The sequence below is a fragment of the Pleurodeles waltl genome, chromosome 12, assembly GCF_031143425.1.
Source record: "Pleurodeles waltl isolate 20211129_DDA chromosome 12, aPleWal1.hap1.20221129, whole genome shotgun sequence".
In the NCBI taxonomy this organism is placed as follows: Eukaryota; Metazoa; Chordata; class Amphibia; order Caudata; family Salamandridae; genus Pleurodeles; species Pleurodeles waltl.
The window spans coordinates 249,025,152-249,051,193 of NC_090451.1; the positions used below are offsets into that span (position 1 = coordinate 249,025,152).

General features: G+C 42.2%; 1 protein-coding gene across 1 annotated transcript in view; it reads right to left on the bottom strand.

Moving 5' to 3' along the window:
* The window catches only part of LOC138268264 (ATP-binding cassette sub-family C member 12-like), a 1,444,059-nt gene that overhangs the window by 508,351 nt on the left and 909,666 nt on the right, over window positions 1-26,042 (bottom strand). Inside the window, exon 15 of the mRNA XM_069217748.1 lies at window positions 7,040-7,243. Coding sequence (XP_069073849.1) covers window positions 7,040-7,243 — 204 coding nt within the window. The remainder of the gene's footprint in view (window positions 1-7,039; window positions 7,244-26,042) is intronic.

The window sequence follows — 26,042 nt, forward strand, 5'->3', positions numbered from 1 at the left end:
ATGTTCCTGGTCTGTCTTGACTCAAGCCCATGGTGGTGTAAACCGACCAGTAGCATATTTTTCAGCTACTTTGGATCCAGTCGCAGCAGCCTTACCAGGATGCTTGCGTGCTGTAACAGCAGTTGGTATGAGCTTAAATCAGAGTGAAGGAATAGTGATGGGACATCCTTTAACAGTTATAGTCCCTCACTCAGTCGAAATACTTTTGACACGTTCCCGGACACAGCACATAACTGGTGCTAGACTTACAAGGTACGAGACAATAATTTTGGGATCACCAAATGTGCAATTGAAAAGGTGCACCACATTGAATCCAGCAACTTTGTTTCCCAGTGAAAATGTTGAAATTGAAAATGTTGATATCGAGCACGACTGTCTTCAAGTGACTGAATTTTATACTAAACCAAGACCTGATATCAAAGATACTCGATTGGAAGAAAATGATCAAATTATTTTTGTTGATGGTTCATGTTTAAGAGATGCACTAGGAATATTGAAAGCAGGAAATGCTGTATGCACAAAAACTGGTGTTCTAGAAGCATCTTGGCTTCAGGGAGTTTACTCTGCACAAGTAGCGGAACTAGTAGCCCTTACTAGAGCTTGCCAACTTTCCGCATTAATGAAAGTCACCATTTACACTGACAGTCAGTACGGATTTGGAATAGTGCATGATTTTGGACAATTGTGGTCACAAAGAGGCTTTATGACCTCTTCAGGATCACCAGTGAAAAATGGTGAAAGAATAAGAGAATTGTTACATGCTATCCAGTTACCAGGAGAAGTAGCAGTGGTAAAATGCAGTGCACACTTGAAATCACAAGACTTTGTTTCTTTGTGAAATGGATATGCAGATCAAGTCGCAAGGTTTTGCACATTGAACTGTATATTGCTCAGAGATGAATGGAATTTGATAAATGAGCCAGAACTTGAACCAAATGAAGCCTTTGCTCTCAAAGTTGTAGACACAATATAAGAATTAAAATTCCTACAAAATAATGTTAGTAAGGATGAAAAACTCTCATGGACTAAATTACAATGCGTAAAAAATCCAGATGATTTGTGGGTTTCAAGTGAAGGGAGACTAGTTTTGCCAGATAGTCTTTTGACGCAAATAGCTAGGCTATACCATGGACAAGCACACATTGGAAGGGATGCCATGATCAGATTATTCAAAATTGATTGGTTCAATCCCAAATTTCGCCAAGTTGGTAAAGCAGTTTGCCATTGTTGCATCATTTGCCAACAAATGAACGCAGGGAAGGGAACAGTAGTAAATTTGAGCCACATTGGAAGAGCAGGTGGGCCATTCAGCAGGATGCAAATGGATTTCATTGCAATGCCTATGCATGCAGGCTTGAAATATGTGTTGGTGATTGTGTGTATTTTTAGTCACTGGATTGAAGCATACCCTACATGCAGAAATGACAGTCTCACAGTTGCAAGACTACTCTTGAGAGAACTAGTACCACGTTTCGGATTTCCGATCTCTTTAGAATCAGATAGGGGAAGTCACTTCAATAACAAAGTAATCAAATTACTATGTGCAGCACTGAACATTGAACAAAAATTGCATTGCAGCTACCTCCCTGAAGCATCAGGACTAGTGGAGCAAATGAATGGCACGCTGAAATCAAGAATGGCGAAAATATGCGCATCCACAAACTTGAAATGGCCTAACGCGTTGCCCTTGGTGTTAATGTCAATGAGAAACACACCTGATAGAAAAACTGGACTATCACCACACGAAATTCTCATGGGCAGAGCCATGAGACTTCCAGCAGTTCCTGCAAATGCTCTTGTAAATATTACAGATGATTTGGTATTGGACTACTGCAAAGGTCTGGCTGATGTGGTCCGCTCTTTTTCTCACCAGGTAGAGGCAACCACCTTGCCACAGATCCAAGGTCCAGGACACACCCTGAAAGCAGGTGACTGGGTTGTGATAAAGAAGCATGTGAGAAAATTGTGTTTGGAACCCCGTTGGAAAGGACCTTTTCAAGTGATTCTGACAACTACCACCGCTGTGAAGTGTGCAGGAGTTCCCAACTGGATTCACGCCAGTCACACGAAAAGGGTGACATGTCCCACAGAAGAGGAAATTGACGCACTGAAATTACCAACAGCTAACAGGGAAGTACAAGGCACTGAGACAGAATGAGGAGAGCCTGAAAGCGAACAAGAAGAAATCGAGACAGAAGAAATATTCTCTGAGGAAGACGCAGTCGATCCTTTTGAGGACAACAGAGTGGAAGCCTCAGGAGGTGACAAAGATCCTATCTCAGGTGAAGAAGCAGGAGAGCCTAATAAGAGGAGGGCTTTCCCAGAAGCAGACGATACAGGAAAAGAAGGAGAAGACCTGACTGACCTCCCAGGTGAAGAAGACAAGACAGAGCAAAGTGAAACTGTTCCAATTCTTCCAGAACCAGTTGCAGGTCCATCAGGTGAAAACAACACGAAACGGAGACAAAGCATATCAAAGACCAAAGAAACATTAAACGAAAACAAATGGCCAAAATTGAAGGGGAAAAGAAAGGAAGTGTCTATCATAACCACATCGAATGAAGAAAAAGACAAAGCCAAAGAACAAGACATAAGCAAAAGGGAATCAAAAGGAGATGCAAAATTGAAAAGGAAAAGAATAGCGAGCAGAAGAAATTCTGGCCCAGAGTGGGCATACACAGCCACTAACGATTGGTCAGACAAATTTCTATCTCTTAGTCTTGAAAACGAAGAAGCAGAATGACACTTTGATACTTGAAAAGTTAAATTTCATGAAAATTACCGAATAAGACATTGATAACCTGATTGACTTTTGAAACCGATTTTGAGACAAAGCTGCTAAACCGATAAGAGACTAAGCTGCTAAAGGAAACCATGTGTACTTTGACTTCGTTCATCCTTTATATATATATATATATATATATATATATATATCTGCAAATCTGATTTGATAACGTGTCTTCAGCTTTCTGATTCTATAAAGATCATGACAGACAATACTACACAAGGACATAAAAAGAAATATTGTAAATATATGTGTATAGGTCTAATAACTGCATGTGTACTAATAATTATGGCAATAATTCTTGGAATGCATGGAGGGAATGAAAGAGACGCGAATGATGCTTCTACTCTTAAAACTACTACTGAATTAACTCCTTTGAAGAAACTCGAACAAGACGAAAAAAATGTACACGACAAGAAATAACTTTCGTCTAATGTCTTCTATTGCTTGCTGAATGAGTATGTTGAGACAATGGATGCGAAAGATTGTTATCTATGTACACAAATACCTACCTCAGTAATAGAAGGGGTGACATATCATAGCATGCCCCTTACGTACGGAATAACGTGTAGTTTGTTACTAACAAGATTTTATGGCCAAAGTATATTCGATACTTCTATTCCAATCATGATGATGTATTTTCATATGTCCCCATAATTGAGTACTTGAGTAAAGTAGCAAGAGATTATTATATAAAATTAGTTAGGGGTTTCTTTGAACCATTATCACCTTTTTCCACAGTTCACGCTCATAAAGAAAACCTTACATGCTTGCTTTCACCTTTAGAAAAAAGCTTTTTAGATCACACTGAAGATAGAAGAAAAATGGTAAAGGAAAAATTCGAAAAAGAATTACATAAAAGGACATCTGTAGATAACTATGCTTTTGCCGCAATAAAGACACAAGGGAAACTAGCTTTAGACGCAATACATATAGGGAAACTTTGTATATATAGACCTAAATCATACTATGACACAATCTATGTAGGAACGAGTGAACGTAAACACGTGTTTTTATTCCAGAGTAAATGGACGTTCATGTTGAATGGTCTAGATCCAGCTACTCCAGGAGTATATTATATTTGTGGACTCAATGCCTATTATCGTCTTCCAAAGGGATGGTATGGGAGATGTTATTTAGGAATAGTATTTCCAAAGATTTATCAACTAGACGACTTAAAGAAATTTCCAAAGCTGTCTGAATTACATCGTATTCAGAAAAGGGAGACAGCTTCTGGTGTGGTAGGAGACATATTTGGAGCAATAATTCCTTCAGTAGGAGTTATATTGAATTCAATCAAAATACGAAAGTTGTCTACTATTGTGGATAACATGCAGACAAATTTCTCAGGAGCAATGATCCTGATGGATACTGAACTTGCTGCAGAAAGAGCTATGACTCTTCAAAACCGGCTTGCTTTAGACATTCTTTTAGCAAAGAATAGCGGCGTTTGCAAAATGCTTAGTTCACATCACTGTTGTTGATATATACCAGACAAATTAGAAATATGCTTGCAAATTTGACTAACGATAGTACAGATTTGAAAGAATTGAAAGAACAAGGAGTATGGGAAAAGGTTGGAAAAGGATTTGCTTCTGTGGGAAATTGGCTCAGCAACATTTGGAATGGAATATTACTGAAAATAGTAAAAGGGATATTAATAATATTAATTTGCTTAATAGGTATTTGGGGAATATGGAAAGCTATTAAAATATTGAAATCAAGAAACAAGAGGAGAATAGAAAAGAAAGAACCAAAGAAAATGGTAGAAATATACAGGGAAAAATCAAAGGGAATAAAAAGGAAGAGGGAGATGACAAATGTAAGATTATTAAACATAATTTTAATGAAATAAAATTTGTGATGGAAGATTTAATGTGATGACATAATTAGTCATCAGAGGAGGGATTTATGAAGCTGAAAAAGAAAGACTAACAAACATTCATATATCATGTAACATAATTGTATAAGGCAATGTGATTTTAGCAAAGAAAATTAATGTATGTAGAAAATGTGCCCATGAAGTAGATCGCCATTATTATAAACAAGCTCAATTAATCATGAAGAATCGACAATGTAGTAATCCGTCATAATTGCAGATGTATTTTATGATTTTCTTGTTAAAACCGTTATATGCTTAGCTTAAATTTAGCAGAGGCTTTGGCCTAGTTGCCTGGTCTCAATTTTAACTGCATGGTTTTCACTTGTATTAACAAAGACGTGTTTAAACTTTAAAAGCTGTATTTTTCCAGTAGAATGACTAATACACTTATCTCAAGGTTTCGTGCTAGGCAACTTTCATCCCCTTTGAAACAAGGTCAGTTTCTGCAGGTGCAGACAATAAAGACACTGATGCAAAATTAATTGGCAACTTTGTTTCTACTTGTGTTCCAAAACTCCAAGGACACCTTATGCGTAGGTGAACATTAAGAGAAGGACACTATTCATTGGTTAAAGAGAAACCACCCCATGGACCCTCCAATTGAAGACCCTGAAGAATTTGGAACGTTTCTTACTTAAATCCACCGGACAAAGAGAAGTCAGCCATTTTCTTTGATGCCATTTTGAAGCCAGATTCAAGAAGCCATTTTGAGGACACTTTGATGCTTTTTCTCTATCCCAGAGAGAGAGACTTTAAAGAATTCTCACCCTAGAGACTTTAACTTTATCTTACCCTGCCCATTCCATAACTCTTGTTCCCCCATTTTCCTTGCGGCTGCAAGGAAAACTTGACTTTAACTTTGCCCCCTTGAAGTCCGCTCCATGCTGATCGAACTGGTACCTGAAGGACGAAGACTTTCCTTGAATGCTGATTGTATTTGGTAATTATAAAAGGATAATTGTATTATGCATTGTGTTTTCCTTCTTAGGTACCAACTGCTAATTTTGACAGAGCTTAAGCTAGAAGTTTTCTAAATTTATGTTGACTAAATTCGTTTTGCATGAAGCCCCACATGCCAGTGCTAATCAGAGGTTAGTTGAGGTATTCATTTGATGCACCATGCTGAATTGAAATCTTGTTATGCTGACCGATGTATGCAATTAGTCAAATTCAGTTACTCTTATTAGTGATTTGTATTGCTTTACCTGAGTGCATTATAATCCAAATTTTGTGTAGATTGCGTTTCTTCCGTCGTTATGGACATCTAGTAATGTTCGTATACGTATATCATTTGATTTTGAGACTTACTTATATTGTATTAGCTTTGTTAATATAGGGACATAAACTCATTAACTTTTAATAAACAGGTGTGGTTATTCATGACTGAAAGGTCATGGTGTGTCAAATTACTGAATACTATTGATTCCTAATTTGTTGTTTGATTACTAATTGAGTATTGGTAATTGATTATAAATGATTATTGATCATTGATTTGAGGGATCCGACTATTCTTGGATGAGGAGAACCCAACCTGGTCAAAACCTCCAGCATGTCCAAGTATAAGTAATTTATAAGGACTGGACGCGCTATCAGGACTCCCCCTTTTTCTCGTTCCCTGCTTGACGGATCACTCCGAAACTTTCCAGACAGCAGCTGAAGTGAGCATAAAAGTTGTTTGTAAAATTTTGTGAAGATTCGTCAACAGGTGACAAAGGTATAAGCAAATCAAAAAAAGCTTTTTCTCTAGAAACTAGGTCCTAGCTATCACTAACTAGTGGCGACTGCCACTAAGTTATATATATAGATATATACATACATACACACACACAAACACACATATATATATATAGAAAATGTAAAAATTAGGTTCTCACTCACCTGTTAAGTTTCTTATAATGAATATGCCTTTATCAGGAATGCTTTTTCATCAGAAATGTAAGTATTTTAGAAATAGCACACATTTATATATATTTTTTTAAAAAGCGTTTATACTTACCTGTAAAATACATAAGTTTTCATGTTAAAGGCTTTCTGGTAAAGGCATATTCTTAAAAAAAAAAGTAGCTGTAAAGACTTGCCTTGTAAAATCTGTGGAGTTGTTTCAATTTCGTTATAAAGGCATTTCTTGTGAATGCTGTTGTTATTCCTTCATACATCGAAGAAAAACAGTATAAGCAAAAAAGACAAGACAGCTGAGGACCAAATCTTTAGCTTTCTCAGAGCACAAAGCACATATTAGCATTTAAAAACATTCATTTGGGTACAAAGATAGAACTATGTCATTCGTGCAATCATGTCACGAAGGATTAATTTACCAACATATCACACACTGCAAGTGGGTTGATTTCAATGAAATGCCATTTACATGTCACCTGCAGCTGATGAGTAACTAGGACAACTGTCTTCCCCTTCAGTTTTCTTTTTATGCATTCTTCAAAAATATGCTTTCCAACGTGGGCGTCGACAGCGGAGAGGGGATCGTCCAACAGGTAAATTTCCTTGTCAGCATATACCGCCCGAGCCATGCTGACCCTTTGCTTCTGTCCGCCAGAAAGATTAATGCCTCGCTCACCTATCTGTAAATGAGAAAATTACAAAGGCAAATTACAGACAAGTATTGCTTCCACACAAATATGTCAAAAAATTTCATCCTTGGAGAAATCCAGCACTGCCTAAAAGCCTGGCATTCCATATATGTCCATAAATGTAATGCAGAGAAGATTGTACTGCAGAGAAGCACACATATCCCTTAAAGAACTTCACGTTTTGAAATCCCTTTCTAAGCTCTGGTACAATAACTACAAGAAATTATGGTCAGGTGCACACTCTCCCCCTTATCAATAGGCAACAAAGATGTACTGTTCCAAGATATTTTTCCAGATTACTATATCAGGTAATTGGCCCTAGTCAGTCGGTAGAAGGGTTAACTTATTGGAGCACAAGCTCTCACCCACCAAAAGGTGGCATGCTTCATCATCGGGCTGTGTTCCTCATTGGGTCTCAAACAGGCCTCTTTCCTGGAGATCTCCGTGTCTGAAATAATATAGTCAGCTAAAAATTGACTGGAAAGGAGCATAAGTTTAAAACAAGTTGCTTACATTATTTGAATCATTCCAATCATTACAGATTTGTATTTCTCAATGATGTGGCGCATGCACTCAAAGTGCTGGGTTGTAAACACTGAACTGCTTGCTCAGCCTCTGAATACCTAGGAAATACATTATCTGACCTTCAGGAAATCTTTCAAACCCCTCTTCGTTTGATGGCTACCTCTGCCTTTTTAGGGTAGAGCACAAGTACTCTGGCCCCTGTTGCACCATGTCACGCTCATCAGTTTCGTTGGTTTATTGGTTTGTGGACTTAAAATGTGCTTGATTTCATTTGTGAAAGGCATGCATATGTCATGTCTTTTCCGGTGTTTAGCCCTCTTCTACAGCACCACACCAGTAAACTACTGAAAACAGACGAGGCTCCATGTTTTCCGCATGGCTTCTGGACTACTTTTTCTTTTTATTTCCTACACAGCGCGATCTCGCTGGGCAGTAGTCAAGCGCTTTGCATGACACTGACCCTGTTACATAGATAATTGCCTAACTGCCGATACATTTGACTTTGAGCGAACTTCTGTTTCCTTTTGTGTGCTCCTTCATGCTCATGCTCATGGCGTGGTGCTTTGAATTGGCTCGCTTATGTATAACTATTAATTTTAATTTTCAATTTATGTGGCAAGAAAAGTCTGGTTAGGATTTTGCAAAGCTAATAGCTCTAAGTCGAACAAATGTGATACCCATTCCATTGCAAATGTTTGTTATTCTATTATGATATATTCATCTATTTTCTGCTGGGATAGGAATTGTTTTTGATTGCATGGTCCCAGGACAACAAAGTCACTTAATGTTGTATATGTGCACTCCAACCAGGTTACTCCATTCTAGCATTGCTTAAGCATGCATTACCAGTGCACTATCATCCCTTGAACTACTTGTCCAAGTGCTGCATTACTATTTCAGCACTCTCCACAGCAACCTCTTCATAACACGGCTGCCCTCCAGGACTGCACCACACCATGCACTACCATCCCGTATTCAGTATTCTTCCACCATAAAGAGTTTTGCAAAAGGGAATACAAGAAAGAAGGCAAAGAGCATTTCATATGTTTTCACTAATGTATAAGGTGTGGTGGGGGGTTGATACACTGCTAAATTCAGTAAGGTAGCAGTGGGTGAAAATGAGATGATGTGTAGTTCTAACATAGTAGGAGGATTAGAACTGAAGTACTGAGAGATGGCAGTAAAGTGGTGGGATGCAGTTCAGCAGTGTGGGTTAAGAAAAGCTACAGAGCTGTTTGACGTGGAAGTGAAGTTGAATATTGATGGTCGTGTGATGTGACAGTGCTGAGGTTTTTGCTGTAATGTAGAGGCCAAGGTGATCATGCAGTGGTAGAGGTTGTGTTCCACTGGTGTGGAATTATTAGTTTGAGAAGTAGTGCAGGCATTGTGGGACTGTTGGAACAATGCTGTGGCAGTCATATGTTATTCTTCTAATTGTGCTTTTAGAGGCTTGTAGTGGACGGATGCAGAAAAGCAGTCAGGCAGTGTGGTGTTGTGTGATATTATGGCAAATGCAGGAGTAGTATATTTTAGGAGTGGTACAAAGAATTTACAGTATGGGTATGGTGAAGTTAGCACAATTATGTACTACTGACTACTGAGGGTAGCCGTTCCGTGGTAGGGGTGTTACTGCAATTGTTTGGGAGTGTGTTGGACCTGCCTCTTGGCTTTAGGACTCTGGGCACTTTATCACTGCTACCCAGGGCTCTCTACTTAAAACATGGTTACATCTGCTTATCCACAATTGGTATATTTAATTTACTTTATATGTCCCTAGTAAAGTGTACTAACTGTGCCCAGGGTCTGCAAATTAAATGTTACTAGTGAACCTGCACCATTGACTGTGACACTCATTTAAGTAGCCCTTGAACATGTCTCAGGCCTGCCATTACAGAGCCTGTGTATGTAGTTTTAAACATTTTAAACAAAAAATGGGGACTGGAAGATTATTGGTCCAGTACACAGTCTCCCGGAATGAACCTGTTATATCAATATAAGTACACTGTTCCAAAAAAGAGAGAAGACAAGAGAACTTATTAAGTTCTATTCAGCAAAGGCGAATCTATGCTGGGTATTTAGGAGAGCCCTCAAGCACCCACTAGGGTGACAGGTATCATCATTGGGCTTACTCCTCGCCAGACCGGTGCTGCAATGCCTGGCGGGCCACCCAGCATTCTGGGTGGCACTCAACCGTTGTTAAATTGCCAACAAAGAAAGTCTGGGATAGAAACTGACTAAGAAACGGAGAGTATAGAAAAGAGACAAAACTCTTAAAATTGGCTCTGAACCAAAACCATCATTTTAATGAGTTAGAAACAAGGTACAGAAACAGCAAACAAGGGTAGTAAGGGTGATAGGACGCCGCACATCTAAACAGTAAAACAATGATTTTGCGACAAATATCCAAGTAAACATAAAATATGGTGCAATCTGGCCAAGTGCCTTACTACCCAGTAGGCACAAAATTGGGTAACAGAGTACCCAAGGACAAATATTAAACAGGAAGGCCAGCAGCACACAGAATGCAAAGTTCAATAGTGTTGCAGGGATAGGTATCCCTGGTGGTGGGTTGTCGAAGTGAAAGAGTTGAATGGAGTCTCAGGTCTGGTTTGCAGAAGGTGTCTTTATTTGTGGCAACTATAAATCAGAGTGCCATCAACGAGATACAGCCAACACGTGTTTCGTCACACAAGTGACTTTATCAAGGCTTTTAGGAATGAGCCATTTGAAAGTATGGCTGAGTGGGGTCATGAATTTGCAAGAAAAGGCAGGTATAGCAGGCCTTGATAAGCCTGTGGTGATAACCTGTTAGGACACGAAGTAGCGTGTAGCACCAAGTTTCCGGATAGTATAAAAGGTGTTCAGGTGCGCGGCACGGGGCAGGTTTCCTGATTCTCTGAGGAGTCAGTCAATACTATCTTCTTGGTTGAGGCTAGCGCAGACCTAGGAAGCCCAATCTCTAATATGGGATGGGCGACTGTACTGACCAACTGACTTAGACATATTCTGTCTTCCATTTTTTAAGTGACTTTTTTGCACTTGATTAATTGTTGATACACAAGAGAAGTAGTTTAATAACAAGTTCTTTTTTTGGGTCCTGAAGAAGCGTCATAGGATCACTTTGTGACCGACCGCAGACGCGAAACATGTTGACCATGTAGGATTAGGTAAACTACCTTCCCTAGTTATAGAGTGCAGTGGTACATTATTTCCATCAACACTCTTTACATTCCCGTTTTAATCTTGGCCTGTACCTTGTTTCTAACTCATTAAATTGATGGTATTGGTTCAGAGCCAATTTTAAGAGTTTTGTCTCTTTTCTCTACTCTCCGTTTCTTAGTCAGTTTCTATCCCAGACTTTCTTTGTTGGAAATTTAACAACGGTTGAGTGCCACCCAGAACGCTGGGTGGCCCGCCAGGCATTGCAGCACCGGTCTGGCGAGGAGTAAGCCCAATGATGATACCTGTCACCCTAGTGGGTGCTTGAGGGCTCTCCTAAATACCCAGCATAGATTCGCCTTTGCTGAATAGAACTTAATAAGTTCTCTTGTCTTCTCTCTTTTTTGGAACAGTGTACTTATATTGATATTGCAGTTTTAAACAGCCAAGTCGACCTGGCAGGTTAACCTATCTGCAAGGACCCAACCTTCTTTTTAACACATAAAAGTCACCCTTAAGGTAGGCCCTAGACAGCCAAGGGCAGTGTGCAGTGTATTCATGTACTAGAACATGTACTTTTAAGTTTTACATACTCTAATAGTGAAAATCTCTTAAATGTGTTTTTCACTACTGCAATGCCTATGTCTCCCATAGGATAATATGTGGATTGCCTTGTATATTTTTGTAAGCAAAATTTCCAATTGGGACGGGAAATGACACCCAAGTTTGGTATCTTTGGAATAAGAATTTAACATCACAACATATGGTGATGTCTGATTTTAAATTATAATTCTGAAAATGTCTCTTTTAGAAAGTTGGCATTTTCTTACTCTAGTCATTTGGGGCCAGATGTAGCAAAGGTTTTTACCCATTCTGTGTCTATGGGAAAAAGTGTTCGTACATATGGCCACTGCTGCCTTCTGCCTGTCTTTAAATATACATCTCCAGTGAGTAACAGCTGGGCTTGGTCCAGTCCCTCAAAGGGAGCTTTGGTGTGACTGATGAACATCCACATCCTGATGGACCATCCTGGCCAGGGTGGGAGGGAGAGGTTGACACACCTGATTAAGATGTGTCCTGTCCCCACACAGAAGGCTGAATATCCCTTTTAGTGAGTCTGGAGCCAGGTCAGAAAGGGCAGGAACTCTGTGTACTTCAAAGGCCTCTCTTTGAAGTCTCCCCCACTTGAAAGGCACAAGTGGGCATAAGTACTGGACCTCAGACACCCAACTCAGTACACTTCTGGACCTGTGAGTACTTTGTCAGGAAGAGGCACTGCTGTGCTGCTACAAGGACTGCCACTCTGCTGGAATGCTGCTTTGCTGTGCTGACCTGATGTCCTCTTGCCTGGGAGTGAAAAGGACTGGACCTGCATCTCTCTATCCCAGCACCCAGAGTGACTCCGAGGTCCAGCTGACCGCTCTCTTGTTTTCTGAAGTCTCAGAAATATAAAATACTTCCAAGTTACCCGCATCTGCACCTGTACTCTGCCATCAATGAGTCTGCCCTGCCAAGTGGTGCCCCCTCAGTCCTAGACCCTTGGATGTGAGGCCTGAGATTCTTCTTCAGTCAATCCACACATCTTCTTTGGGACCAGGGCATCTTCGCTGCTGCGGGGATCAGAACCAGTGCATCTTTTCCTTTGCATGGATCAGAACCGACACATCCTTATTGCTGTGTGGAGTGGAACCAATGTATCACCCTCAGAATCTATGGATCTTACGCTACCAGGGCAGAAAAGACATTGCATTCGGGACTGTTGCATCGCCTTCGGAAACGTTGAATCACTGCTGTTGCGTGGAGAAAATTGATACATCACCCCTACTGCATAGGGAACACCGTCACCTTGCTCAGCTGCAACCCGTATTTTTGTCAGCTCAAGCCAAGGATCATGGTTCTTTTGTTCAGTGGACCTCACTGGGTCCCTGAATCAGGCCCTTGCTCCATCGCGGTTGGCCTAAACTTTTGACTTTTTCCCAGTACAGTGGGACCAGATATCGCCAGCTGGTGCTTCTTCTGTCTACGCGCTTTTCTACAACGTATTGTTTAAAAATTAACTCAAGTCCTACTCTTTGGATTATCTTTTTTTTTTTGGTCTTGTTTTATTTACTAAATTAAGTTATATTTTCTAACATGGTGTGGAATCGTTTTGTGTGGTGTTTTCACTGTTTTACTGTATGAAGTGTTGCACAAACACTTTTCACATTGTCTCTTAAGCTAAGCCTGACTGCTCTGTGCCAAGCTACTAGAGGTTGAGTACGTGTTAATTTAGGTTGTGTTTGTGACTTACCCTGACTAAGTTTGTGGTTCCTTCTTGTTCAGGGTGCATGCCACTGACAACCAGCAACCCATTTTCTAACAGAGTGGTATTGCAGTGGTGTGGAGTAGAATAATGCTTGAAAATGACAGTGACTTCCTGGGTCCGGTTGAGCTGTTACGATAGTTGAAAGTGTAGTAGTGTGTGGATTGTTTTGTAGTAACATAGGTAGTAGTGAGGTGCATGGGTGTCAGTGCAATGTTGGAGATTGCACTGTATTTCTAGATCATGGTAATTGTTGAATGGGAAGTGAAAGTGCAGTGATGGGTGATGGTAATTCAGTTGTGTTGATAATTGTGCTGTGTTGTGTGGTAGAATTGTTGTTATTGCAGTGCTGGGCAACACTGTGATCCTGGGGATCATAGTGAGGTTCTTTGGGAGAGGTGCAGGGCTGGGAAAGTGTTGTGGTTGTTGCCAGTGTTCTCTGGTGCAGGGGATGGTAGTACCATGCTGGCTGATGATAGTGTGGTTCAGGGGCTTAATTCATGTGTGTGTGGAAATAGAGGTTAAGGATTCAAAGTCAAATGAGGCACATAAAGAGTGGGGCATACCAAATATAAGGTGAAAGAAAAGGAGAGGCAGAGTCTATGAACTTGTAAAGAAACTGAAGTTACAGACCACTCCCCCACTCCCATTGTCATTTGGCTCTACCTACCCCTGTGAATCCTTCACTGCCTCACCATCACATCATAAATGACGTAGCTGAGATGCATCCTGTGGGTAAGCATGTGTTAATATTTACCCAGGAAAAAAGTTGCAGGTTTGGGTTGTAGAACAGATATCAAGTATGGAGTATCGTGCTACCTCAATATTGTAGCCTAAATATTGAGGACAAAAATATCAACAGATAAGTGCAAAGAAAGAAGTATAAATGTACTATTCTTAAATCCTCATGTATGTACTCTGAAGAGATCTATATATTTTCAAGGTACATATATATGGAGTTAGATTTAGGCAATCTATAAATACCTAGCAATATTTTTTCCTTAATATTTTGGCTAAGATACTAAGGTTTAGCAACATTCCATAGTTGGTATTCCTGAACCACACACGTTTGCTAAGATGTTTGCCTCTCAGGAGTACAGAAGAATCAAGGAATTTGGTTTGGGTAAATGGTAGAAGTACGGAAAAGGAAAGATTAATTATTCAGGAGGTATGAGAAGACTCCCACCCAGTACTTTTTTAATTTTAAGTAGACTGCAAATGAGTCTCATAGGACAAGAAATTATTGGATATAAGGTGCTATCAAAGTTTAAATAGCTGAATGGAAAAACATTTAGAGTTTGTTAAATTTGCCATGGAAAAGTACCTTTTTTCATGCTTTCAGCCACCAAAGTTCATGATCTCAAAAACTGGCTATGAAGTCCGACCAAGGTGTTAATAACAGGATAAAACACATGTGAAGGCGTGGTAGGCAGAATAATTTCGGCAAACATTCTACCCATAAAAAAGCTTGTAGTCATCTGTGTCCCAGGATTTTTGCAGAGAAAGGAGCCCAAGTGGACTGATCATTTATGACAAGACCCTGAGATGGGGAAGAGTGTCTGTGAAAAGCCCTCAAAAGACTACTTCTGCTATGGTCACCTGGGCCACAGGATGTAAACCTGCCCCGAACTGCACTTCACCCCCACTCCAAGAAGATTATAAAGGCTTTGTCCTTCTCTACCTGGTTGACCAGGACTGTCATATCTGACTAAAGGAAAGGTGATTTGCCCCCCAAGGGCAACTCCATATCCATCCTTTAATACATCCAGCATTTGTAGATGGCCAGTGACTGACTAGAATCGGAGACAGCAAAGCCGGTCAGAAAATAGAGGTAAACTGATCTATGACCCCAAGGTAATACTCAATGAAATAAGTGGCCTGACCAGACCCATGTTAGGGAAATGTTTCAGTCATCCCTTGGAATGGCTATGCATGCTGCAAAGGAGGAGTATTTTATTTTAGAAAAGAGGATTCGAAGACCCTTCTGGGATGCAGAAGGGCCCACTCTGTACAGAGGAGGGCCAAAGAGTGTCTGATGCTTATTCTCCCGAAAAAGCTTTTCCTACAGGCAAGAATCTCCCCTCAGGAAGGGGCCCCTCAAACGTATGAAGTGAGTAAGACAAGATAATCCCGTTTGATGATTCGTGCTAGGAATAGCATGACTCAAATATTAATTAAACATTATTTTGATCAGACCTCTCAATGTAGAAAGGGTCTTCTAAACTCTCCATGAGGGCAAAAATAGCTCCCAAAGCACATATTATGTTGTGAGACTGACTGTCTCTATGAAGAGTGTGCACAGCATCTCAATACACCTGAACAGGTGATGAATTTGAATCTGCAAGCTCAGGTGAGAATGGCAGGAGTCCCTGATATTACATTCGTGGTTGTGTGCTTTCCTTTCCACAAGGACAGCTAACAAAAGGAAATAGGAAACTTTAAGTTGTTCTCTGCAATTGCTTGAGTTCCTTCTTTTGGCCAATCCGAGAAAGGTGTCATATCTAAGGGTGCTTATTTTGAACTCTTATCCCTTGTGTGGACAGCACCTCTCCAATGCCATTGAGAGAACACAGGAAGTTGAACAATGGAGAACTGAGATTGAGTAAGTTGTAGCCTGTTGTCTGCCTCTCTTCATTTAGAGAGAGCTGATAAAGAGTCTGAATGACTACCACCCCCATGGTTTGAGGGAAGATTCTAGTTCTGTTGCTAGCAACCTTCTGATTAAGGTAAAGAAACGTTGACAATGAAACACTGACCTGGTGGAGGGTCTGATCTGAAGAATCCCCTTCCAGAGCGTATAGAGCATTAGATTGTGGGCCTTTGTTGGAAAGCACAGTGGAATTTACCAAATGAATAAAGACTGCAAGGAAGTTGAAGTGTTTAGCTGAACAAGACTCTCCCAGCACTGGCCCATGGTCTTTATCCTTTTTATTCTGTATTTATATGTTTTTTTAAAGTTTAGACCCAGTTTGTAGGGAGTAAAGCAATGCAAAGCTGTAAACAATAATATGATATGTAGACCAAACTATATACACCAACAATCTGAGAAACTTGACATTTGTGATGGAGGTTACATGACCTGTATTAGTGTTTGACATTTCACTATATTAACTTCCTATACAGCCAAGTTTTTAGTTTAATTATGAAAGTGCACAAATTGGTAGCTTTTCACAAAGCAATTAACTAAGAGTACAAGTCTTTTGAGGTGGCCTCTGAGAAGGCTTGTGTCAGTGTATTTTGCTATATAACCCTAAGGGTTCCCAGGTGTCTGTTTTGCCGATGGAGGTTTAAGTGTTGCAAAGGATCTTGATTTTCCTTGCCGAGTATTTAGGGGTGTTGAAACAGAAAGTTCTGTATGTTATGTGAGCCAGTTTAAATGTCCATGTTTTTCCAGAGAAAGCCACTGTAGCACTGGGGTTATGTGCTCCCTTTTGTGAGTCCAACCACATATCTTGCAGAGGCATACAAGACCATTTTAAGAGGTGCCAATTAGGATTTGAGAAGACCAACTAGAGGGGCATTCTACAACTCAAACTGTTCAGAACCAGAGCCTTGACTAGTAAACGTGAGTACCTTTTTGTATGAAATATTTCACCTACCTAATCAACTTCAATCAATATTGGACTCCTTTCCCCATATTCCTGATGTGTCCTTCTTGGTGTAGCGTACTATGAAAAATGAAGTCTAGTGATCCAAGCTGGCTTCAGTGACAATACAGGGTTATTGGGCCCTTTGTATGAAGGCAGATCTCAGTCTATTCAGGTGTAAGTGGGGCGATGTTGAGCTCTGCTACCCCCGATTCAGTCAGCAGACGGACCATTGACGCACACCTGATCCCTCTATTGTGTGACTGTCTGGGAGGAATTCACAAAGTCTAACTGTCAGGTACACACAGTCATGTGACCGAAGAGAGGCTATAGGCACAGAAAGGCAGGAAAATTGCAACTTTCTAAAAGCTGCATTTTCAAAATTGTAATGAAAAATCAGACTTTACCGTTAAGGATGATTTACCATTACAATTTATAGGTACCAAGCATGACATAACTACCTCCTCTCAATTAGGAATTACAGCTTATTACATGTAATAAGGAATTAATTTCCAATGTTCTCCTCTGGGAGGGGTATGCCTCATAGTAGTGAAAAACAAATTTGAGGGGTTTTCACTACCAGTAAATGTCAAACTTAAAAGTACATGTCTAACCTTTTAATTACACAGCACCCTGCCCAGTGGGCTACCTAGGGCCTACCTTAGCACTGCTTTATATGTCATAAAAGGGGGTTTAAGGCTTGGCAAGGGGGTATGAATGCCAATTCGACATGGCAGTGCAATATTGCATTCAGGCTGCAATAGCAGCCTTGGGACATGTTTTAGAAGGCTACTTAAGTGAGTGGCACAATAACGGATGCAAGCCCACTGGTAGAATTTAATTTATAGGCCCCAGGTATATGGTATACCATTCTACAAGGGAGTTATAAGAAAAATAAATATGCCAAGTAGATGAATGTCAATCAAACCATGTTTATGGAAGTGAGCACAAGCACTATAGCAGTGATAAAGTGCACAAAATCTAAAAGCCAACAAAAGCGAATTCAGCAAAAAGTCAAAGGTAAACGTTTTGGGAATGCAGAAAGGGCTAGGTCCAGCAGACTCTACTAGTCAGAGATTCCTTACCTTAGAATTACACCCAGGTGTCTGACTGGATCCGGAAATATTTAGTGAGCAGTATCCCTGCACTATGGTAGGTGGTGCCATGTGGCATCATCGTCATCCATGCTGGAAGAGACGTGTGTGGAGCCTATATATGCACCATCACAGCACGCTGTCAGTTTCTTTTTTTTCCTTTTTTATTTTCCATGCCAGGACCATGGAGCCATGAAGAGCACTGACCAATGGTGTGGAAAACTAGGGCCTTAAAGGGGGAAAAAACTATTCCTAGACATCTGTTTGCAGAGCGGGGAGGATAGGTGGGTCTGTAAGTAATCTGCAGCTAGATAGTCTCTATCAGATAAGGCATTACTGAAGGTAAGTAACTTGTTCATTTGAGAGAGAGTTCCAGCTGCAGACTCTTACCTTAGAATAGATAGCCAAGCAATACATCCCTAGAGGTTGGTCTGTGAAACTCTTACACACTAAAAAGCACTATAGGACGGAACAACAAAGTGACTATCCCAATAGACCCAACTATCCAGCCAGTAGTGCTTGGTGAACATGTGCTGAGAAACCCATGTTGTTGCGTGGCAGATGTCCAAAACCAGAACTCCTGGTTGGTGGAATGAGCATGCAAACCCTCAGGGGGTTGCTTCTTGGCCAGTGCATAGCAGATTTTAATTCAGAGCATGATCCATTGAGAAATGGTCAATTTCTTCACAGCCTTCCTCTTCTTCGCTTTGACATACTCCTGAAGAGTTTGTTGTCCACCTGGAACTCTTTTGTGGGGTAAAGTTAGAACAACATTGTTCTTTTTGGGTCCAGTTGGTGGAGTCACTCCACTTCCTTAAAGGGATGCTGGAAAGCATAAATAGTAAGCAGGGTAATGGACTGGCCTAAATGAAAGGAAAGGACAACTTTCAGCAGGAAGAAAACTCTAGTGAGAAAAAAAAGCTAGTCTGGGAAGATATTTAGGTGCAGAGGCTTAGTTAAAGCATGGAGCTTACGGACCTTCCAATCACTTATTATTGCCACTAAGAAGGCCATCTTGATGGCAAGGAGCCTGAGAAGACAGCTATTTAATGGCTCAAAAGAAGCTCACATCAGAAAGGTGAGTACTAGATTGAAGCTCAACTGAGGCATGATGAAGGGTGAAGGTGAAAACATTTGTTGATGACCTTTCAAAAACCTATTCACAATAGGTAATTTGAGCATGGATGTCTGATCTGGCAACCACAAAAAGGCTGAGATGGCAGTAAGACAGTCCTTTAAGGTGTCAAAAGCAGAGCCCTGCTGGGCAAGAGAAAAAATAAATAGAAGGACCTGAGAAAAGGGAGGAGAAAAGGGTATCAACTTGCTTTTCTGCACACCAACTTGCCCCACCGGCAGACATATCGTCTTGGTGAAGGGACACCCGACTGACAAGATAATATTGCAGACTTCAGGTGGATGGTCGATAGCCATCAGCAGCTGCTGCTCAATCTCCACACATGAAAGTGGAACATTGCCAGGTACAGATGGAGCACTTTCTCCTGCCGCTGTGACAGGAGACCCTCCCAAAGAGGCAGCCTGTCAGAGGACCATGGCCATGCTCCAAAGTTTGGATCCCAAACTCTCCAAGTCCAGTCTGGTACCATAAGAATGACTTGGGGCCGGTCAAGAACTGTGGGTTGGAGTGGTATGGGCAGAAAGGTTACTGGAGGTCCAAGCTCCACTCGAGATGAAAAGCGTTCAGAGATGAAGCCACTTTGGAAACTTCAGCACACAGAAGTGCTGAGATTGCTGCTTTCAGCGGTGGTGAACATATCTAGCCAATGCTCTCCCAAATGCTGAAAGAGCCCGTGTGCTACCTCTTGTTGCAGACACTACTAATGATCCGCTAGGCATCTTCGACTAAATTAATCCACCCTGATTTTCAGAGAGCCCTTCAAGTGTTGAACCACCAGATATATGCCCTGACTTTCCAGCCAAGTCGAGAGGTGCAGGCCTCCTAACAAAGGGTCCATGACCTGACCGTGCCCTGTTTGTTGCAGTACCACGTAGTGGTGGTGTCCTCTGTGAACATCTGCACTATCCTTTCCTTGATGAAGAGTAGAAAGGCTTTCAATGCCAGTCAGATCACCTGGAGCTCCAGTAAGTTGATGTGGAGCCTGGATTCCACTGGAGACCAAAGAAGTCTGATCTGCAACTCTCCCAGTTGGCCGCCCCATCCCAGGAGTGATACATCTTTCACTACTGTCACAACTAGTTGAGGGATCACTCCCTCAAGGCCTCGGAGTGCTTGGCCTGGCAATCAATGAAGGTCCTGATGTTGTGGTTGTGCTCAAGAAACCATAGGCAGACAAGGTGCAGGTCCATCACCAACATTTGCCAATGACAGAAACCACAGGGCTTAAAGCAAGCCTTCCTTGTGGACATCCTTGCCACACCAGGAGATAAATATCAAAGAAACACTTTGACAAAAGTCGAAAATGTCTGGGAGTAGCGCTCTTCAGGTTTACACTGACTGGCTTTGAAAGAAAAGAACCAATGTCTGAAAGCTGGGATGGTGCCTATATAAGCATTGTGCGAGTCACTTCTGGTGACATGCACCACGTGGATACGAATGATGCCACCTACCAGTGTGCAGGGGTACTACTCATGAAAATTCTCCAGATTCAGTTAGACACCTGGGGATAATTCTAAGGTAAAGAATCTGTGGCTACAAGTCTATCAGATAGGAGATTATTCATCAAATCAGAACTGCAACAGCAGATCAGGTGAGTAGTACTGAGAGGGTGTCAACACTAAGGTAATCTGAGGCCCTGACGTCAATGAAATATTGAGAATGTCATTGCCCAGCTCAACTCCCCAATAAAAAGAAGCTGCATTGATCAAAAACGTGCTAGAGAGCAGATATTAAAAGTAATACCATTATGTTTGAAAAAACATAGGCCCTCATTACGAATGTGGCGGTCTGAAGACCGTCACACTTGCGGTGGCGGTCTTACCGCTGCAGGCCGGCTGTTAAGACTGCCGTATTATGACATTGCCGGTTTGGCCAACGCTAAAACGCCATAACCCCGCCAGTACCACCAGGGTAGTTGCCCCTCCGGACCAGCGGCAGCCGGAAGACCGCCAGCTGTATTTTGAGTCACCATGCCACCAGACTTTCTGTGGAGGTCACACCGTCACGAAAACCATGGTGGTAATGCACCCGGTGGTAGGAATCTCCATTCCTGTCGCCAGTACAGGCATCCCCACAAGTCCACACACCTTCAGACACCCCCCTCATCCGCACACTTGCACACACGCCTCTCATCCACGCGCGTCCACACAGACACCCCCACTCACTCATAGACTTGCACACATGCACCCCCTCATCAGCACGCATCCACACAGACACCCGCACTCACTCGCAGACTTACACACATGCACCTCCACTCTCATGCATCTCAATGCACACACCTACTCACTCGCACCCCGACAACCCCCCTCCTCTCTGCATACATGCAGACACCCCATCCACACACATGCCCCCAACCAAACTCATACATCGAGACACCACCACCACTCGCTCCCAAACACGCACTCAGACACCCCCATTCGCACACAAACACGCACTCAGACAGATACACCCACCCCTCTGCTTACAAACACACACGCACTCGTACCCTGACACCCCCTCCCCTCCACCTCCATTCAGACATGCACACCCTCCACACACACATACATACACAAACGCACTCACCCACATCCATAGCGCTACACATACACGCAGACACCACATACATGCACACAACACCCCACTCCCTCCCTCCCTTTCGGACGGTCCACCTACCTGTTTCGGTAAGGGGGTCGTCTGGGAGGGGATGGGTCTCAGCATTTTCTTCTGCCAGCTCCACACCACCATTCAGGAAATCGCTGCGCTATATTATGTACTGTAATACAGCGGGTGGTGTCCTGTTGGTGTGCTGTGCTGGAGGTAGAAAAGCATCTTTTCCAACGTCAGCAGGCTGACGGTTTCAGATTTCCACCCATAAATGGGCAGAAATCTGACTTTTCTCGTAATATGGTGGTCTTCGAACCGCCAACACTGACAGTCTTCTGGCACCTGCGACTTTGGCGTTCTTGTAAAAAGACTGCTAAAGTCGTAATGAGGGACATTGTCTGTGGTTCTCTTTGAGCCAATTTGAAATCAATAACATCATCTGCAAACTAAGACTGCTCAGTAGATAAGACTCAAAGTGGGACATTACCAGTGAGCTGTTCAATACTGGAGTTAACATACACTGATATGTAGCCTACACTTGAGTGAAGAGCACACAATAGAGCTCAAGTAAGAGGAGAGGAAAATCCCCCGGCTGCAGCGGCATAACCCAGGTGTCGTAGGTTCTAATGCAAGCAAGGAAAATGGGCCTTTGAGCCAGTCTTAAAATAAAGATGTCATTGGGTTATGGTAGGCCAGTCGCACCCCTGGCCCTTGTTATCACTGCACCTGCTGCACTCATGATAGCTGCAACCCTTCTTATTCGCTGACAAAGTTCCCCATTTTAGCTGTCTTTTCTTCTGCCTATCTCCATCCCTCAACTCCTTCCCCCTTTTCTATCTCCTTATTCTCTCTTTCTTCTCTCACTCTCCCTTATCTTCTTCTTACCTTCTCTCTGACATCTATTTGTGCCGATTTCTTTTCCTCTTCCCTTGCCATTTTCACATTCTTTTGTCTCTTATCCTAATGCATCCCATTATGTAGTTTTCTTCTCTTCATTTCTTTTCTTTCACCATATTATTTCCCCCCTTACCTTCTACCCCTCCTAATCCCAGCCTATCCAAAGAGTAAACACAAAGCCAAACTATAGGTAGGCTTTGTGTTTCAAAAATTCTGATAGTGTTGTTGGTGCAGGACAATCTGGGTCCCCTTCCCATCTCTGGATCCCTTTGCCACTGCACCAGTCACACCACTAGTTGTCATGCCCCTGGCCTACAATGTTCTGTGCTAGTAGGCAGGGATAGCCAGGCAAGTGAGTAATGAGATTTTCCCCTGGAGCTCTGTGATTTCAGTCATTGTTTGTAGTCTGGGTGGTGTGGCTTGAAGGACTGGAGAGCAGAGAAAGGTCTGTCAAGGAAACACCTGCGATGACCCAAAGGAGTAAGGTGGTCATTCCGACCCTGGCGGTTTCAAACCGCCAGGGCCGGGGACCACGGAAGCACCGCCAACAGGCTGGCGGTGCTTCCAGGGCCATTCTGACCGCGGTGGTAAAGCCACGGTCAGAAAAGGGGAACCCCTGGCCCAGGGAATCCTCCATGGCGGCGCTGCTTGCAGCACCGCCATGGGGATTCTGACCCCCTTCCCGCCATCCTGTTCCTGGCGGTTTTTACCGCCAGGATCAGGATGGCGGGAACGGGTGTCGTGGGGCCCCTGGGGGCCCCTGCACTGCCCATGCCACTGGCATGGGCAGTGCAGGGGCCCCCTAACAGAGCCCCATGAAGATTTTCAGTGTCTGCTTTGCAGACACTGAAAATCGCAACGGGTGCCACTGCACCCGTCGCACCCCTGCAAATCCGCCGGCTCCTTTCGGAGCCGGCTTCCTCTTTGCAGGGGCTTTCCCGCTGGGCCGGCGGGCGATCTTTTGGAGATCGCCCGCCGGCCCAGCGGGAAAGTTAGAATGACCCCCGCGGTTTCCGCCCGCCGCCCGCCGGGGTCGGAATGACCCCCTAAGAGTCAACGGTGTTTTGACTGTATGTCCACCTACCAAATTTAGAAAGGATTTGGGTTTTTTTTCTAAAAGAAGATCACTTTTTGGCATTTAAAAAATAAAATAAAACAGAAATGTAAGTTTGACACACAGCTTCATCATGTTGATGGAGACATCTGTCAAACTTACAACACACTGACGGTTCCTGCTAATGCTAGAAATGTCTTCTGAGCTGGCGGACATTTGTCAGTTTGGCAGACAGGGACTCCTTCAGGGTGAAAACGGAATAATAGGCTCTGTCTCTCTGATGGAGCTAACTATGTCTGTCAAAATATAAATGAGGTTTATAATTATTAATTTTTGCTGTGCCTTGAGAAGGTCCATCAAGAAGGTGTTTCAATGTCTTTGACTGTCTCTCCCCTGTTGTTTTTGGAGAGCAAAATAAGGCAGAGATGAGGCAGAAAAAGAAGTGTTAATAGAAAGCCAGAGCATCAGAGAGACCAGAAGACCGGAAGTAGGCTCATCAGCCCTACTGGTGTCACCTTGAGAGTCAAAGATAAGTGTGTGCATGAGAGAGGGATAGAGGGTGGGAGAGAATAAACAGAAAAAGACATAGACAGGCATAAAAGAACCTGCAGAGGGATAGAGAGGGTAAGACAGCTTAGAGATGTGACAAAATAGTGGGATGCAGGTATGAGAAAGATGCGACGAAGAGAGGCAAAAAAGACATCAGAGAAGGGGGACACGTATAAAACAGACATCCAAGAGCAAGAGGATATAGGTGATGGGGAGAAATAAGCAGTTGAAAGAGGCAGAGATGGAGAGTGGGAGACAGTGGTGAGATCAATAATAAAAAGACTGCTGTGAGCTCAGAGAGCGAGAGGAACACTGGTGAGAGAGAGAAGTAAAGATGAGTCAAACAGGATAGAAAAAAAAAGAGCTGCTGAATGGTGGAATGGATAGCTGAACGTCATTAAGGGGTCACCAGAATATGCACCTGCAACTTGAATGTTTTGGAGACGGGCTAGTTATAGTTACTTTAGGGCACAAGATATAATTACTTGAGATAAAGATGAATGTGAGTAGTTTTCTTAGTTTAAAATGGTATGTTTTAACTGCCATTTTCACCTAATTATAATGTTGTTTTAACCTTTGGTGAATTTCTAAAGTTCATTTTTCACATGAGCTAACATATTATTACCATTCTTAACTATACTATAACTTTAACCTTTGTTTTTTTCAATGAATGTCAGTGTTTTTATAATGCAAAGTAAGATGTCCATTGCAGCGCTCAGTGTGGGCCTAGGTGTAGGCTCTGCTCCCAACTCCCCCACTGGCACTAACCCCCCCTCCACTAATGCCCAAAATCCCACTGTGCAGGGCCTATGGCTTAGCACCATGCAGGCACAGGGCCTGGTAATGCCCTGTACCCAGTCCCCTGCTGAGACCTATCTCCCAGTTCGCACGCCGTTTAGTCATGGTCGGCATGGGGTTGGCGCAGGTCCTGGCCTGTGACCTTGCTGTGCACCCAACTTCTCACTGGTACCCAACCCCCACTATGCACGGCCGCAGCACGAGGTCTGGCCGAAGCTCCTGTGGCACGCACAGCTGATTGTGTGATGCTACAAAACAAAGAGTGTCATTTTAAATAATAGAGACATACTGGCTGTGTCAAATGGTCAAAACACCATATATAAAAAGTGGTCTTATTGGCTTAATGAAGGGGTAAGCATAGTAACATATATAAGGCACAACCATTATATTTCCCAAAAAGTCACCAATAATTTGTATCAAATGTGTATTATATAAATTCGCACATTGCAATGTTTAATAATAATGATTGTCTCTTGTTTTTTAATAAAGCCTTACAAAATCTTTTTTTTTACATGTCTGAGTCTTTCTTTTAACATTTCTCAGGCCATTAAGTGCAGCCATACAACCCACCACAAGGCAGCTCGGCACTACAGCTGAAGAGCATACAGCTCCCGGTCTGAGTGCTTTAAAAAAAATACGGTAAACACCTCAGGGTCAGGGATTTATTGACCAATGGGGATTTTCTCTTTTTTTTATGTTGTCTAAAGGCCACAGTAAGCACCCGGTGGGTTTAAACCAGGATGAGTAGCTTTTTGTGCATATAGGGTAATTTTGACATAGCATGGACAAAACTGTAATTGGCGAGTGAGCCACTTGAGATCTGTAAATCTGACTTGCTTTTCAGGACTGGCTAGTACTCCCGGGATGATATATCATTATGATGTGGTTTATATGTATGGTAGTAGAATTAGTATGTGGGGATTTACCAATAAACTATTCCATCATTTGGTGGAATAGTGTTACCACTGAGTATGTTGCTTTGGGATTTAGAATTAATAATTTATTATTAATAATTTTTTCTTTTCTGGATGTGAAATGTCCCAATTCAAAATTTAATAATTTTTGTTTTCGGTTAAGATATTTTGGCTTTATGCACGTTTTCTGGGC